This window comes from Sciurus carolinensis, chromosome 3, assembly GCF_902686445.1.
Source record: "Sciurus carolinensis chromosome 3, mSciCar1.2, whole genome shotgun sequence".
Lineage (NCBI taxonomy): Eukaryota > Metazoa > Chordata > Mammalia > Rodentia > Sciuridae > Sciurus > Sciurus carolinensis.
In genome coordinates this window covers 42354185-42372058 of record NC_062215.1, presented here as the reverse complement: position 1 = coordinate 42372058, position 17874 = coordinate 42354185, and the positions used below count along the sequence as shown (strand labels likewise).

At 50.8% G+C, this 17874-nt stretch overlaps 1 protein-coding gene across 3 annotated transcripts in view; it reads left to right on the top strand.

Annotated features, from left to right (window-relative positions):
• Nucleotides 1-16643, top strand: part of Slc5a10 (solute carrier family 5 member 10) — a 67529-nt gene extending 50886 nt beyond the window's left edge. For 2 of the 3 annotated variants that reach the window (XM_047546665.1, XM_047546666.1), the window contains 6 exons: nt 9284-9391; nt 12204-12354; nt 15342-15510; nt 15652-15867; nt 16279-16336; nt 16427-16643. In XM_047546665.1, coding sequence (XP_047402621.1) covers nt 9284-9391; nt 12204-12354; nt 15342-15510; nt 15652-15867; nt 16279-16336; nt 16427-16533 — 809 coding nt within the window. In that variant the 3' untranslated portion in view covers nt 16534-16643. The remainder of the gene's footprint in view (nt 1-9283; nt 9392-12203; nt 12355-15341; nt 15511-15651; nt 15868-16278; nt 16337-16426) is intronic. The other variant, XM_047546667.1, reaches the window with a different exon arrangement.
• The last annotated feature ends 1231 nt before the right edge of the window (nt 16644-17874 follow it).

Genomic DNA, 17874 nt, shown 5'->3' with positions numbered 1-17874 from the left:
GCTGTCCCCCATCAGAACCTTAGGATAGGGAGGGGTGGAAAAGATTGCTGCTGGCGGGGGTCAGGGCCAGCTCTCTGTTCCGCGTCCCTGGGGCTTCGGACCCTAGTTAAGGGGGAGCGTGTGGACCACATCAGAAGGCAGACTGTCAGGGCGGGACAGCATAGCCCATTAAACAGCTCCTAGCCCGACAAACAGCTCCTATTCTGTGGCCTGCCCCAGCCAGTGTACCCGGCACCTGGGCCTGTCCTTCCCTCCCAGCCCCCAGGACTCTGAATAGAGCTGACCTGAGGCCCTAAGGACACTGCTCTTGTGCTCTGCTGAGGGCTGGCTGTCACTTGGTTAGGCCTCATGCTCCGCACCCCTGGAGTCCCCACCACTGATCCCTCAAGCCTCAAGTTCTGCACTCCCTTTGAGCAGCCACCCTATTCTGTCTAAATGTAGTGACCCCAGAGGTCAGGCCCCTCATTCCTCCCAAGGAACTGCACACATACCCACATCCCCCTCAGGACCAGAAGGGGGCAGTGGTCCCAATGGAAAAACTCTGCCAGACAAGTCCTGAAGCCCCATTTATAGCCTCCTGCCACTGTCGACCCCCAGCATGACCCTCAGTTATCCTCAGTTTCTCCTTTTGTTCTTATCAATGCATTGAGGCCTCAGGTTCATAAGTGGAGACCTCTCTTTCTCTTGGGGCTGAAAGACTTCAGGCCCTCAGACTCCTGTACTTACCTGCCCATCAGGAAGTTGTAAAAATTGAACAGGGAGCTCACATGGACACTTCCTTTGCTTTCCCCCATAGTAACATCTTGCTTCATCATAGTATCTCAGCCAGAAAACTGATACTGATAGAAACCACAGAGCTCATTCTGATTTCACCATTGTTACACACACCATAGTCCTCATGTGTGTGAATGCGCAATCTCAGCCTGTAAGTTGTCGATTTGTGTAACTATCACAGTTAAGATGCAGAACTGTGTCATTACCACAAAGACCTCCCTCCTTAGAGCCATGCCCCCCACAACCATTGCCATCCCTAATCCCTGACCACCACTAATCTGTTCTTAATCTCTATCATTTTGTTTTTCAAGAATTCTATATAAGTGGGAAATGAAGTATGTATCCTTTGAGGATTTTTTTTTTTTTCCAACTCAGCATAATTCTCTGGGAATTCATCCAGGTGGTTGTGTGTATTGGTGTAGATGCTTCTTGACTTACTATGGGATTAGGTTCTGGTAAACCTGTGGCAAACCTGAAACATTGTAGGGTGAATACACCCTGAATACATCTTTCCTCAGAACATCACAGCTTAGCACCAGAGCACTAGAGTGTCAGCTCTATCCCCTAGTGATCACAAAATTGACTAGGAACCATGGTTGGCAATTGCTATGTATCGTTGGAGAAGATGAGGTCACATATTGCTAACCCTGGAAAAGTTCAAGATTCATGATTTAGCGAACAGTTTCTTTAGAATTCATATCATGTTCTTGTCACCACAGTAAAAAAAAAATCTTAAGTCAAACCATAAATTGGAGACCATCTGTAGTTTGCGGGGGTTTTTTTGTTTGTCTGTTTTTACTGAGGATTTAAACCCAGGGACACTTAACCAATGAGCCACATCCCCAACCCTTTTTATATTTTATTTTGAGACAGTCTTGCTCAGTTACTGAGACTGACCTCAAACTTGGAATCCTCTTGCTTCAGCCTCCCCAGTTGCTTGGATTAACAGGCATACACCATCGTGCCTGGCTAGTTTGCTCTTTTTTATTGCTGACTAGTAGTCCATGTATGGAGGTAGTTCTTTTAAACATTTCTAATTTTTTAAGTCTTATTTTAAACATCAGGATTTATTTTTACAGCTTTATTGAAGTACAGCGCATATGTAATTTAATTCACCCATTTATGTTATACAGTTTGGTGTATTTTGCATATTAATCTATGAAATTGTCACCACAATCTAATTTTGAAACAACTTTTCCATCACTTAAAAAGAAACTGAGAGCTGGGTATGATGGCACATGCCTGTAATTCCAGAGGCTAGAGCAGGAGAATCATAAATTGGAGGCCAGCCTCAGCAATGTAACCAGACCCAGTCTCAAAATAAAAAATAAAAAAGGTCTGGGGACACAGCTCAGTGGTAAAGCACCCCTGGATTCAATCCCCAGTACCCAAAGAAAAAAATAAACTGAGGATCCATTAGCAGTCACATAGCCCATTCTTGTCCTTTTAAACATTTCAACAGTTGAAGGATATAGGGACTGTTTCTAGTTTTTAATCATTATAAATAAAGCTGCTATATATAACATAAGGTTTTATTTCTTGAGGATAAGGGACCCAGAGTACAGTTCTTGGTAGTCGTATAAACACATTGCTCAACTGTTTTCCAGAGTGGCCGCACCATCTTACATTCCCACCAACAATGCACAAATGATCCAATTTCTCCTCATCCTTGCCAGAGCATGGTATCACCACTTTTCCCCCATAGTCCTGTATATTGAACCCACGGGCATTCTACCACAGAGCTCCATCCCCAACCCTATTTTAGTTTAATTTGAGACAGGATCTCACTAGGTTACCAAGGCTGACCTTGAATTTGCAGTCCTCCCGTGGGCTCCTCCTAGGGATCCTCAGGTTCCCGAGTCCCTGAGATTACAGTCTTGGGCCACTGTACCTGGCTCCTGAACCTTTTAAGGCAGTTTGAGTTTGCAGTTTCCTGAAGGCTGTTGGCATTGAACTTCTGGTGCTTATTTGCCATCCGTGTGCCCTCTGACAAAATGTCTCCTTGTATCTTTTGCCCATCTTCTAACAGAGCATTTCTTGTACTGTTGAGGTTTGTTGGGTTTTTTGTTTGTTTTTGTACCAGGGATTGAACCCAAGGGGCACTTAGTCACTGAGTCACATCCCCAGCCTTTTTTTTTTTTTTTTTTTTTTAATTTCACTTAGAGGCAGGGTCTCGCTGAGTTGCTTAGGGCCTCACTAAGTTACTGAGGCTAGCTTTGAACTCCAGATCCTCCTGCCTCAGCCTCCAAGTTGCTGAGAGTGCCCAGCCCACTGTTGAGTTTTTTTTTTTGCTTTGTTTTGTTTTAATTTTACAGTTTGATCATCTAACTTTTTTTTAAATTGTATTTGTTCTAATTAGTTGTACATGACAGTTGAATACATTTATACATTTTGATAGATAATACATAAGTAGAGTGTAATCTCCCATTCTTCTGATTATAAATACTGCAGGATCATATAGGTCATGCAGTCATACTTGTACCTGAGATAATAATGTCTATTTCACTCTACTATCATTCCTTCCCCCATACCCCTTCCCCTCCCTTCACTCTCCTCTACTAATATAGAGTAACACTATTCTTCCCTATCCGCCCCCCTAATTATTGTGAATTAGCTTCCACATATCAGAGAAAACATTTGACTTTGGTTTTTTGAGTTTGGCTTATTTCACTTAGCATGATATTTTCTAACTCCATCCATTTACCAGCAAATGACAGAATTTTATTCTTCTTTAAAGCTGAGTGTGTGTGTGTGTGTGTGTGTGTGTGTGTATAACATTTTCTTTATCCTTTCATCTGTTGAAGGGGATCTAGGTTGGTTCCATAGTTTAGCTATTGTGAATTGAACTGCTATAAACATTGATGTGATTGTGTCACTGTGGCATGTTGATTTTAATTCCTTTGGGTATACACCAAGGAGTGGGATAACTGGGTCAAATGGTGGTTCCATGCAAAGTTTTCTGAGGAATCTCCATACTGCATTCCATAATGGTTGCACCAATTTGCATTCCCACCAGCAATGTATGAGTGAGTGTACCTTTTCCCCCACATCCTTGCCAACACCTACTGTTGCTTGTATTTTTGATAATAGCCATTCTAATTGGGGTGAGATGAAATCTTAGGGTAGTTTTAATTTGCATTTTTCTAATTGCTAGAGATGTTGAACATTTTTACATATATTTGTTCATCAATTATATATCTTCTTCCGTGAAGTATCTGTTCATTTCCTTAGCCCATTTATTGATTGGTTTATTTGTTTTTCTAGTGTTAAGATTTTGAGTTCTTTATATATCCTAGATAGTATTGCTTTATCTGAGGTGCATGTGGTAAAGATTTTCTCCCAATCTCTAGGCTCTCTCTTCACATTATTGTTTCTTTTGCTGAAAAGAGGCTTTTTAGTTTGAGTCCATCCCATTTATAGATTCTTGATTTAACTTCTTGCACTTTAGGGATCTTGTTAAGGAAGTCAGGTTCTAGGCAGACATGGTAAAGATTTGGGCCTAGTTTTTCTTCTAGCAGTCACAGGGTCTCTGTTCTAGTGCCTAAGTCTGATCCACAGTGAGTTGAGTTTCATGCGGGGTGAGCGATAAAGGTTTAATTTCATTGTGTTACATGTGGCTTTCCATTTTTCCCAGCACTGTTTGTTGAATAAGCTATCCTTTCTCCAGTGAAGTGTTTTTGGCACTTTTGTCTAGTATGAGATACCTGTATTTATGTGGGTTTTTTTCTGTGTCTTCTATCCTGTACCATTGGTCTACATGTCTGTTTTGGTGCCAATCCCATGCTGTTTTTATTACCATAGCCTCCTGTTGAGTTTATATATTGAAGATGCAGGGTCTCTTTCAGGTACCTGGTTTACAAATGTTATCTCCCTATCTGTAGCTTATCTTATATCTTCTTCAAGGGTGTCTTGCACAGAGGAGAAGTTTTGAATTTAAATGAGGTTCCATTTGTTAGTTTTTCCTTTTATAGATCATGCTTTGGTGTCATATTCAAGAATTCAGCCTAGCCTTAGGTCCTGAAGACTTTCTTCCATTGTTTCCCCAAAATCTGATCATCGTTAATATTCTACATTTAATTCTGTAATAAATTTTGAGCTAGTTTTTGTAGATGGTATGAAATTCAGATTACATTTGGGAACTATAGGTAACCCAAAAAAAGATTTCATAAAAGAGAAATCAGTTTCAGAAACCTTAAATAAGCACTCAGGATCACATGACAAGGGGCTGGAAGAGGTGATCTTGAGTTGAGGTCTGTGTGCCTTTCTCCCACTCCCTACTTCCCAGCAGGTATAAGGAACACCTTGATTATCCCTCAAGGTGCTGTGTTCAGTGGCCTCCTTGGGAGAGAATCATGCAGTCAGTCAACAAACACTGGCACAAGCCACCACTTTTTGCCTTGTGCTGGGCACTTCTGGGACCCAGGCTTCTTCCAGGACATCCATAATCATGATGTGATAGGGAGGCAGGTCACACAGAGATTATAAAGTTATCAGTGTTATGGAGGATGTTGCCCCAACATCTGGGGAGCTCAGACATCTATGAGTTGACAGGAATTAGTATTGAACTTATGAAGGAGGAAAAGGTGTTCCAGGGAAAGTTAATCACAAAGCACAGTGACCCAGAGGTGTCCAAGAGATCCTGGGGGCTCACCAGAAGTTTGGGTGGAATTTGGGGGGCAAGGGTAATGAAGAGGGCAGGGGCCCTTGACTGACACATTGAGAACCTGGAGGTCCCCCAGCAGGGTCCTGGGAGCCACAGATGGCTGTGAGCAGAGAGGGGCACAGGGAGATTGGTGGATTGGTGGACTCAGCATTGACCATGGGGAAGAAGAATATGGGGGACAAGGAGAGGAGAAATCCCGGGGCTCCGGTGTGCTAATGCAGGAGAGCCTGGTGGGGAGCTCTCAGGCTTGCCACAAACAACCACTGGCAAGTTCAGAAACCCTCCAGGCCCAGCCCCAGGCTGCTCACCCCAAGCTGGAACATCAGGGGCTGTGTTTAAATGGCGACATGTTGCTGCTGCTGTCATAAAGCAGAGGGTGTTCTTTCTTCTGTTCAGCACAAACACTTGGTCCAACCTGTCATGCCCAGAGGCAGTGCCATACCAGGAGCCTGGAATGGGCTGAATAAACTTGGGAAGAATCTCCTGACTCTGGCTTTCTGAGCCATTATGTGGCTGTGATGCTTCACCAGTCCCTCCCAGGAAGGCTGGGTACTCCCAGTGCCCAAGCCAGCCAGTCCAGGCCCAGAGTCTATCAGGAGGGGCTTATATCTGCTCTCTGAATCCTGGACCTCAGTGGCCTAGCATGGGTCTTGGGTCTGACTGTGTATCTCACAATTCTGTCCTTTCTGATCCTACAACATTTGTGAGGGTAAAGATGGTAGAACAGGCAGCTGGATCAACAGTGCTTGAACTCCTTCATGATTCTTTCTAGGATCCTTTCTCCTTTTCTTCTGTGCCTTTCCTCCTTCCCCCCCACCATTCACTCACTTACTCATTCATTCATTCAACAATTGTTCATAGACTGTCTCCTCTGGGCCCAGCCCTGGGCTGGGTGATACTGGAACTGGGAGATGATTCAAACCTAGTGTATGCCCTTGAGGAACTCCAGGTCCGGTGGGGGAGTAGAAGATGTAAACAAACAATAGTGATTCAGACCTGGGTCTTAGAAGCCCTAGGGAAGAACCTGTCCTGGGTGCTGGGGGGTCCTGGGGGTTGTCAGGGAAGGCCTCAGAGGACACGACCTTTGCAATAGACCTTGAAGAAAGAGGTAAACAAGGGTGGTGGTGGGTGTTAAGAAGACAGTGGTGCACTGGGAGGAGGGACAGCGTCTGCACAAGCCTGGAGGCGTCCAAGTGCTGGGCGTGTTTGAGAAATTACAGGCAGGTCAGGGTGGCAGGTGCACGGGTGCTGGGGTGCTGGGACAGAGGTTCCGGGACCAATTTTCAAGGGCCTTGAGTCCCACAGAAAGGACTTTTTTGTTTTTTTTTTTTCTTTTCCAGAATGTCCTGGGCTCCAAGGGGTGGGGGTGGAAAGGATGTTCCTGAGAAGTAAGCTGTGGTGAGAGCTGTGATTTTGGAAGGGAGTCAGCGAGGAACGTGGACACAAAGAGTTGCAGGAGACCATGGAGCTGAGGAAGTTGCAGAGGGAAGTGGGCAGGGCTGGCCCCAGAGGTGTGGGAGGGTAAACCGAGTGCTGTGGGACTGGTTGGAGAGAGAGGACAGGGAGGCAGGTCAGGAAGGGACACGGAAGAGGGAGGACACTCTGAGCTGGAGGCGACTGGAGGATGCCAGGGACCAGATGTTCATTCAAGAAGCCCGATATCAAGAGACGCTGGACTGGAGACAGGGGTGCAGGTGTTGGGGTCGGGGGAGGACCCTGCTGCAGCCCCGCTGGCCTAGAGGAAGGGATCTGAGACCCACCCCCGGGGTAAGGGCTGCTGGGTACCTAGGGAAGGAGCTCTCAGCAGGGACAGTGGGAGAGGGGCAGCCTGCATTGGGAGCATCAAGTCACAGAAACAAGGAGACTCTCGCAGCCCTCCCTTCGTCCCCTCTGAGTAGGGCTGGATGGCTTGTTCCTCAACCTTCCCCTCATCCCCTTCTCCCAGGTTGCTCTGCTGTAAATCCCAGGGGCAGCAACCAAAGGTTTTTACAAAGCGTCTCACAAGGGGAAAAAGCAAACCTGAGGTGGACTCTCCCTCTCCTACAGAGCGCAGGGGGCCCATGACTGCCCAGAGAAGCAGAATCCCACAGGAGACACACTGAGGGCCACAGCCCTGCAGCAATGGGGAGCCTCCTGTCCCAGGGGTCTGAGTGCAGGGCCAGGAACTCTGCTCAACACCTCACTAGGAACCCCTGGATTTAAGGTCCTGTCCAAGGCTTGGGCAAGCCTTAAATTCATGAATTCACCCATCTATTCAATGGCTGGCCAATGTACACTGTCCCCACCTCACCAGGCTCATTCACCAAAGGAAAGAGACATGAGCCCAATAAACGTGCCCAAGACATCCCAGGAGTGACAAGAGATGAGGGACCAAAAGGAGAGCAGGATGGGTTTGTTTAGATGGAGCAGGGATTTTCTAAAATTTTATTTTTCCCCATATATTTTAATAACGCATTATAGTTGTACATAATGGTGGACTTCGTTGTTACATATCTGTATGTGCACATTATATAACAATATAATTCAGCCAACGACATTCCCCAGTATTTCTCCTTTCCCTTCCTTCCTCCTTCCCACTGGTCCTTTTCCTCTACACCACTGAGCTCCCTTCAATTTTTATTAGACCCTCTCCACCTTTCTTTTCATTTTTGGAGAAGGGGACTTCTGAGGACAGTTCAGAGCAAGTGAAGGTATCAGTGCTGGGATGAGGCTTTGGGAAAAACATGCAGAGGCCTCAGGTGGGAATGAGGCTGGGGAGTAGGGGCAGAAGAGGAGGCCTATGGGTCCTGAACCCAGGGCAAAGGGAGAGAAGATGGATGTGACCAGAGGGTCAGATGGTTCTGATGCCAGAGGGTCCTGCAGACTATGGAGAGCTGAGCAGTTGGAGAATTCTGATCCTCCAGAGCTGATCATGTTAGCATTGGCACAGCAACAGGAAATGGCCAGGCCTACAGCCCAACCCCACAGAGGGGAACAGTGGCATGGACAGGCTTTGGCCCTGTGCCTTACAACAGGGATGGTCAAGCAGGCAGGCCATGGGGCCCCTGAACTTTCACCATGGTCCTGCTCGTGCTGTGCTAGCTGCAGAGAAGTGACTTAAACACCCAAGCAAGCAGCCCACGTCATGGTGTATTGCTGAGTGAACACAAAAACCAGGGACATCTGGGTGCCATGGCACATGCCTATAATCCCAGCAGCTCAGGAGGCTGAGGCAGGAGGATCACAGGTTCAAGGCCAGCCTCAGCAACTTAGCGAGGCCCTAAGCAATTTAGCAAGATCCTGTCTCAAAATAAAAATCATTTTTAAAAAAAGGGCTGGGGATGTGGCTCAGTGGTCAAGTGCCCCTGGGTTCAATCCCCAGTACCCCCACCCCTAGAAAAACCAGGGGCAGGTGAGGACCTGGGCAGGACCCTCCCACAGGCAACTCCCCTACCACAGACCTCCATTTCCCCTTTGTGGAGAAGGCTGGGGGCAGGAGAAGGGAGCAGGGGAAACCAGCCAATAGGCTCTGGAGGCTGGCTGCTCAGACTGGCAGGGCCACATCACAGGCGAGCCCCCTGGCCTAGGGGTGGGCAGTAGGGGACAACTGGAAGATGGAGGACATGTGATAGAGGACAGACAACAGATGGAAAATGAACTGAGAGGGCGGGGGTGTCAGGAGCCAGAAGGGTTCCCAACACCGTCCTCTCCCCAGGGCTCATCACGCAGTAAGTGGTCAGGGGTGGTGACAGAGAAGGTCTGAGCCACGCTAGGACCCTGGCCTGGTCTCTCCCACCCCAGGTGCCCATGTCTGAGAGAAGGGATGGTGTACAGCAGACATGGGCACCAAGCATCTGTGTCCTGCAGATGACGTTGGCTGTGTGGTACCATCCGAGTGCCTGCGGGCCTGCGGGGCTGAGATCGGCTGCTCCAACATCGCCTACCCCAAGCTGGTCATGGAGCTGATGCCCATAGGTGAGGCTACCTGAGTGGGGTCTGGGTGGGTCTGAGCAGAGCTGGAGTGGGGATGGAACCTCAGGCCCAGTGAGCGTGAAGGGGGCTGGGGGGCTATGGCGGTCACTCCAGATTCAGTGTGACTTTGTGTCACATCCAGTTGGGACACTCTCCAGAGGAAGAGAGAAGTGACCATGAACAAAAACATGGGTACCTGTGTATCAGGCCTGTCCATGTTTCCTGTGTGGCAAACTCACTTCCTCCTCTCAAGACCCCTCAACACTGTTAGTATCAGCCCCATTTTAAAGATGGAGAAATTCTTGCCAAAGTGGCATGGGCCTGTAATCCTAGTGGCTCCGGAGGCTGAGGCAGAAGGATCAAAAGTTCAAGACCAGCCTCAGCAATTTAGCTAGACCCTAAGCAACTTAGGGAGACGCTGTCTTAAAATAAAAAAGGGTTGGTGTGTAGCTCAGTTGATAGAACACACCTGGGTTCAATCCCCAGTACCACTGAATAAATAAATAGGGATATACTGAGACCCCCCTAGAGGTACAGTGATCTGGCCAAGGTCACATGGCAAGTAGGCCTTCAGAACCTGGAATTTGAACCTGATTCATCTACCCTAGAGCTTATCCTCTGGCCCGTGCTGTACCATCTCTCTCTTACGTTCTGATGCTCCTTTACCAACGCCTTCTCATGTAACACTAGTTACTGGCTCCATTTTACACATGGGGAAACTGAGGCACGGAGGGTGGAAAGTGACTTCTTGGAGGTTACAGTGACTGAGACACAAATGCAAGTCCACTGCTTGTTTTGCCAGGATTAGAAATTCAGGTCCCCCAATCCCTCTGTGTCTGCAAGCATGAGCCCCACCCTCTGCCTCCCCCAAGGTACTGCAGGCCAATGGACAGAAACATCAGCAGGTCTGGCTGTTTCCACATTTCTCAGGGTGGCAGCAGTCCTGCTAATCCGATGTGGAGTGCTGAGTTCCTTGTCGTCAGAGGTGTGCAAGCAAAAGCAACTTAGCATTGGCTGTGTGAGCTTCCAGCCTAGACAAAAAGAAGAGTCAGCTTTCTGAGCACTAGAAGCCCAAGCCTCTCCTCTGTGGGTGCTCAGGTCCTTGGCTCCAGCCTCCAGAGGCTTCCTGGTCTTTCAGTCAGGGCCCACCCCTGCTCCCTCCCTCCTTCTCTCCCCTCCCTCCTGAAGAGTTCAGGCCCAAGGAACAGCAATGCACAGACCTGGGAACAGAAAGTGGCCCTGCCACTTGCTGGCTGAAGCATTTGGGGCATGCCACTTCCCTGTTTGGAGCCTTGGTGTCCTCATTTGTAAATTGGAGATAATGACATCTACCCACCCCTCAGTGTTATTGCTGGGATTAAACATAACAACACAGAGAAGCTGCCTGGTTCAAGGCCTGGCCACTCTGTGAGTTCCCACCTTTGTACTTTGCCTGCCCCATCCATTCTGGGCAGGAGAACCCACTAAGTCCCCAGTGTGACACCCAAAGTGTGTTGGGTCACCACCCCTCTCTAGTCCTTGAGCTCCCTGAGAAGTGGATAGAATAAGTCCCAAGTTAATCTGCCTCCCTGAGCAAGATGAGGAGGGTTGAGAAATGTTTGGGGAAAACCATAATTTAACTAACTTTCCTTTGAGCTCCATCCCAATCAGCCTGACAAGTGAACAGAGAGGTTTATGGGATGTCTGGAATCACACGGCAAGTCAGATGCATAGCCAAGACCAGACAATCCAGCCAGGCTAAATAAATGGCATAAGGCTGAGGCTTCAGGGAAGAAGTCCCCTGTCAGGCCCATCCTTGGGCAAGTGGTAGACAGAGGGGCAGCGAGTCTGCCAGCAGCAGAGGAGGTGCCTAAACACTTGAAGAAAAACTGAAGGAGTCCTTGGAGACAAACCTGAGAAAATCCCTGAGGTGGGTTGGGGATTGAAGAGCAGCCTGAAGCCACACAGCTCTGAGTTGACAGCCAAGCCTCCCTCTACCTCCTTTAGGCCTCCCCAAGCCTCAGGCTCTCTTGAGCCTTTAACTCCCAGAGGCCTTTGCCAGAACGCCTCCCTGGCTTTGCTAGGGAACTTCACCCCCTGGCCGGCAATAGCATGTCTTTCTCCCCTTCTGGGAATCTTCATCTCTTTTCCACAGAGCCAATGAGAGAGGGGATTCACCATGCCTGCTGGGGCCTGCCGCACACACAGGATGTGGTGGGAAGTTCCAGAGACTGGGCCCCACTGTGCATGAGAATGAGACTGTACGCCCGTCCCAGGGTGTGGCCTCCCAACCGAGGGTCCCACCCCAAGCCTTCCTCACCACTCCCACCCCATCCTCAGGTTCTGCCTCTAGCCCGCTGTGAATCCCTGGGCGACTCTATTCCCTTTTCTGAGCTTCCATTTCCTCATCTGTCAAACGGGCTAATGATCTTGCCCTCTGATGAAGTCATGGGTGTGAAAGTGCCTCGTCAGCTGTCAGACTCTGCAGAAATGAGAGGCTGGTAATAACAACAACAGTGTAAGTACTTAGTCAGGACCTGTGTTGCCAGCAAGCCGCAAGCTGGGGCAGTGAATGCAGGAGTCCTTATGGCTCATTGTTTACCTCCCCAGCCGCTTATTTTGGGGGTCTTCACAGCATCAAGTGAGCGTTACCATTGAACTCACTTTCCTTTGAGCCCCCTTCCAGTCAGCCTGACAAATGAAGAGAGAGGGCCATGGGATGCCTAGGAGTTACACAGCAAATCAGATGCAAAATCCAGGGCACAGGCAGGAGGGCCCCTCAAGGCCAGGGCAAGGGCCAGGCAGCGTCACAGCAAGTCTCCATCCCTATGTCCAGGTCTGCGAGGACTGATGATCGCAGTGATGATGGCGGCACTCATGTCATCTCTGACCTCCATCTTTAATAGCAGCAGCACACTCTTCACCATGGACATCTGGAAGCGACTTCGGCCCTGTGCTAGCGAGCGGGAACTGCTGCTGGTGGGACGGTACGGTTGGTGTGTGCTGGGGAACCAGGAGACAACTTTTGCAGTCATATGACCAGCTTAAGAGGCCCCACCAGAGGAGGGCTTTGAGGGATGTGTAGGAGTTTGCTGGTTGGAGGAAAGAGAATGCTGGGAAGGAGGGGAGAAAAGAGGAGGAGTCTCCTATCTAATCCACCACCCACATTGCTCTCCTGTCCAGCCCATCATTGTCACAGCTCTCATCAGGAATGTGTCTCTCACCCTGTCTGCTGGGGTAAACTACTTTCCCCAATCATAGTAGAGATCTGTCTCCCAAAAATATGAGCCCCTAGCCCTCCTTATAGTTTCCAGATGCCTCAAAGAGGACCCCTGAGCCAACACTCAGGACTGCCCACACTCAAGCCACAGGGGTCCCTCTGGCCTCCATGCCACAGCCCCACTGAGCTATGACCGTTTCCTCCTAGCCCTGTTTGCCCTCTCCTTCTTCAGCTCAATCTTTCTAGATTCTACCCACGTACCCCGTCTTCCATGTAGCCCTCCCTGAGATTCCCCAACCAAAGAATGAGCTCCTCTCCCTTCCATTCCCAAATCTGTTCCATTCTGGAATCTATTACTAGATTCTTCCCACAGCAAATATGGTCTTTATAGGGTCAAAGGATCTTCCCAGACCTCCTCCCCATGGTGCTGGGTGTTCTGTGTCTGGCCCATCTCCATGTCCTTGGTCTTGTCAAGGTGTCTTTGAGTGTGCACCTCTGCCTATCTGGACCCTCTCCACCCCCCTGTCCCCACTGTTCCTGTCCCTCCAAGCCTGCAAACCCGACCTGCTAGCAGAGCGGCACCTCCTCCTGGCACTAGCCTTGCCAACAGAGCAGCCTCCAGCTAGGAGCCCAGGGTACCTATCCTTAGGGTGGGGTCTTCCCCAGAGCTTCAGGCAGTTGTCCCACTGATGCAAACAGACGGGCTTCTGTCAGAAGGGCCTTGTTGGGACATGCCAGACAGCGGGCGAGTGCGAGCGAGCTCTTCTTGCAGACAAGCAGTCTCTCTTCTCCCTTTGCAGGGTGCTTCAGTGACCCTTCACCCTGGGTACCAACCCCTTGCCTGCCTCTCCCCCTCTGGTTCCCCGTTCCCCCTCTGGTTCCTCAGCTGCTGTGTGGCCCAGGACCAACCTGTCCCTGCTGGGCCTGAAGCCAGAGCCCCAACCTGGTCTCTGCTTGTGTCAACTCACTCCCTGCAACCATGCCCTTGACCTTCCTCCCCATCTCTTCCTGCCCCTGCTTGCCCCAAGCCCCCATACTTCAGAACCTCCATTCTTTCACTTTCCTCTCCTGTGCTCACCTTCTGTCCCTTTCCTGGGACCCTGTGTCCAGCTGGGCACTGTGGAGGACCAGAGAGCTCAGCTCCCACCCCCCTTGAGGTCTTCCCTGTGACCATGGTGGCAACCCCCCAGGGGGTGTGATGGAGGGATCCACTCATCCTGACAATGGGGTAGGTAGGGAGAGTACCATGAAGCCTGTGTGGAGGCGGAGGAAAAGTGGAAGAGGGGCATTCCAGCCTCTAGGTTTTGGGGTCCCTCTGGCTGCTGGTGGTGGCTGAGTCAGAAGGGGAACTCTGGAGGGCAAGAGAAAGGGGAGGGCCCAGCCCAGGCCTGGCTGGCTGCAGAGGCCCAGGCCCCTCGGAGATGCTGAGTCTGGTGTTGGAGGGCAGGGCAGCCGTGCTAATGGATGCCTGCCTGGGCCTTTGAAGAGGGCAGCACCCGCCACCACCAGGGTAAGTGTTAATTAGCCTTAATCAAGGTGGCACCTCCTTCCTCCACCCCTCCCTTGGGCCTAGAAGGGAAAAAAGGCAGGCAGGCAGGCCAGCAGCCACAGGGGAGGCAGCATCCCAGCTGCACACACAGCCCCTGCCACCCTGCTGTCCTGGCAGGGAATCCAACAGGTCCTACCACCTTCCACCTTTGGTGCCGACTGGCTCAGGACACAGGGTTGGGGTGCTTAGCCAGGAAGGAACAGGTGGGACACCTCACCCCCCTTCTCCCCTTGGTGGGTCCCACACCCCTTCAAGGCTCTGGGTGCCCCATTCTGGGAGCCTTCCTGTATTACTGCTTCCCCTGGGCTCCCTCAGGCAGCCCTGCATCGTTGATCTGTTTTCTCTGCTGGACTGCGTGCTGGGCCAAAGCCAGGGCCCGTTCACTGCTGAGTCAGGGCTCCTAGTGAGGTGCCGTGCTCACGAGCACTTTGTCCAAGGGAAGGAGTGAAGCCCGGCAGTGGAGGGGCTCTTAGACAGACAGGGAGACTGGATGCCAGCAGGGAGGGGAGAGAGCTCCCATGGCCAATCAAAAGGACTTAAGCTGCAAATCTGAGGAGTCCAGGCTCAGCCCCAGCTCAGGCCACCTGGCTTCGACCCTCATGTTCCTAGGATGGAAGTTGCCCTAGAATGGATGGGGGTCAACCACAAAGAGCTGCAGGGAGTGAAGGATATACTAGAGGGCCGGATTTCTGCAAAGGCCAGACAGCTTGAGAAATCATGCTGTGTTCAAGAACCACTGTGAGGTCAGTCTGGCCCAATGGTGCAGAGTCCTTCATGAGTCCCCAAATATTTAGTCACCAACAAAAGAGAAGAGTTTCCTGTGCTCCTGGAGCTTCCAGATGGGAGGGGGAGACATGCAAGGACACAAGGAATCACCCAAGCTAATGTGCACACGGAGGAGGTGGGATAGGTGCCTTGAAGGAGGCTAGTGGGAGCCCCCAGGAGCACAAAGGGGCTCTCAGGACTGACTCAGCAGAGACCCCCAGGGGAAGGAGGAGGTAGTGCTAAGACCCAGGGACTGGACCTGCAGGTGGCAGGAAGCCCTGGAAGGGTTTGGAGCAGGGACAGGACAAACTTGGTTTCCTGGTGAAATAGACCAGAGGCCAGAAGCTAGGTCTCAGGGCACAGGTAGGAGAGTCTTAATGACCAGGGGCCGGTGGAGGGACTGAGGAAGGGTATCCAGGGCCACCTGTTGCTGCCTGCAGGTTGGTCATCGTGGTGCTCATCGGTGTGAGTGTGGCCTGGATTCCCATCCTTCAGGGTTCTAACAGCGGGCAGCTCTTCATCTACATGCAGTCTGTGACCAGCTCTCTGGCCCCCCCAGTGACTGCAGTCTTCATCCTGGGCATCTTCTGGCCACGAGCCAATGAACAGGTGGGTGGGAGGGACAGGATGCAGGTGGGCAGGCAGGCTCGGCCTGGAGGCCTCCTGCCCCCCTGCATATGTGCTGCAGTCCAAGGCAGGAGGTAGGGGTTCCTCCCACAGCCCCACAAGCCCCACCTCCCTCCTCTCCAGGGGGCCTTCTGGGGCCTGATGGCAGGGCTGGTGCTGGGAGGCTTGAGACTGGTCCTGGAATTCCTGCACCCTGCCCCACCCTGTGGTGACCCCGACACACGGCCAACCATCCTCAGCAGCATCCACTACCTGCACTTTGCCATTGCCCTATTTGTGCTCACCACTGCCGTTGTGGCAGCTGGAAGCCTGCTGACCTCACCGCCGCAGACTGTTCAGGTGAGCCTGCCCTGACCCCTGACCCCTAATAATTTCTGACTCTAGTCCCACTCTGATCCCTGATCCTCTCTGACTCCAGAATTTTCTAGCCTTCAACCCCTATCCTTGATTGGCCCTGACCTCTGTGCCTTTTTTTTTTTTTTGGAAGTGGAGGAGTACTTGGAGGGGCATTTAACTCAGTAGTTAAATGGGCCACATCCCCAGCCCTTTTTATTTTTTATTTTGAGACAAGACCTCACTAAGTTGCTGAGGCTGGCTTTGAACTTGCAATCCTCCTGCCTCAGTCTCCTGAGCCACAGCACTCGGCTGCTCTGTGCCTTTTTTAACTTGACTTTCATCTATCATTGACCCTGGCCAGCTCGAGACTTACCCTTGCCCTGCCACATCTCCATCACCACTCATTCCTTGCAGATTGAGAATCTTACCTGGTGGACCCTGGCTCGGGACCTATCCCTGGTAGCCAAAGCAGGTAAATGGGTGTCCCTCAGCTCCAAAGCTAGAGGCACGGTGCCTGATGAAGCCTTGTGTCCCTCACCTGTCCCTCCTCAAACCCCTCCAGGTGACAGCCAACCACACCAGAAACGAAACTTTTGGGCCCGTGTTTGTGGCTTCAACGCCATCCTGCTCATGTGTGTCAACATCTTCTTTTATGCCTATTTTGCCTGATCCTGCCACCCTGGGTAGCAAGGTGGGGGCCCAGAGTCCTCAGGGCCATCCCCTCTCCAAGTGAACACTGAACCTAGAAGGTGATGGACTCCCCTCATAGCTACAGTGTGTGTCAGTGCTTAGTGACTATCTGGGCTAGCAAAGTAGGAGCCCTGAAAAATTAGGGGAATAATGGGGATAAAAGAACATGATATTTCAAAAATAGCACCAAAATAGTCATAATTGGAAAGAAAATGAGATTTCTGATGGACATTCTTATATTGGTTTCATGGTTTTTATTTTGAATACATAGGTCCAGATCAGGAGCAGTGGGGTTTGCCAGGTATGGGGCTTAAGGGTCTTGGACCAACCCTGGAAAGAGGGAGAATTCCACATGCCTACAACACATGGAGCGCTCCCTCCGCAGGAGACCACAGCTGCCTCAGGGCTTCTCCCTCCATCCCACTTGCTTCAAGGAAATAGGAGGAGCCTCCTCTCTTCCTCCCCTGCTCATGATGCCTCCCTCAGCCTGGAATTCAAGGCCTTCCTAAGTCCCACTTCAATTTTGCTGCTCCCAAAGCTGCCCAGGCTCTGGACAAGCTCTGCTTAGAATGCCTTGCTGGCCGCCCATTCCATCTGCACAACCCACCTTCACTCAAGCTGGTCCCTGCCTAAGCTACCTGCCCAACTCTGTCCTGTAGGGCATCAAAACACCCCCAGCATTTCATCTGGCCCACAGGTTTCCCTGCCTTCCTGGAGTCCCCAGGGCCCTGGTCTGGGCAGAACCTGCAGAGATGAAAGTCAGTGCAATCCAGTTGTCCCATGTGGCTGGGCCCAGGGCCTGGCTCTTCAGAGCTTGTCTGTGTGCACAAGGTGAACTGAAGAGGACGCACTTCTTTTCTTTTACCTCTTCCAGTTGCTTCCCCTATCCTCAGGTCCTCTAGCCCCATCCCAAAGTAGCTATGCGGGCTGAATGCCCCAGGTGGAGTCCAAAGGGACTATAGAGAAGCTCTTGTCTACCTGGTAACTCCAGGTTCCTCTGGGCTGAGCCACCTGTACAAATCCAAGTGCCTTTTGAGGGAGGGGTAGGCAGGCCCAGCTGGTGGTCTGCCCAAGGTGAACCCACCCACCACGTCCAGGGTTCTTTGGGTTGAGCCCCCAGTCTGTGAACCTAGGAATGCTCAATTGTGGGCGGTAGGATTGGGATTGAGCCATTGATAGCATATGGGTGGAGTTTCCAAAGACCCCACTCCATGATGCCACACAACTGGCAGCCAATAGGAATAGCAACCTAGTTGTGTGGTCTCTAAGCTCTGGGTTAGTTCTGGGATGCTGGGAGCCTGTCCCAGTTTGTATGAAGAG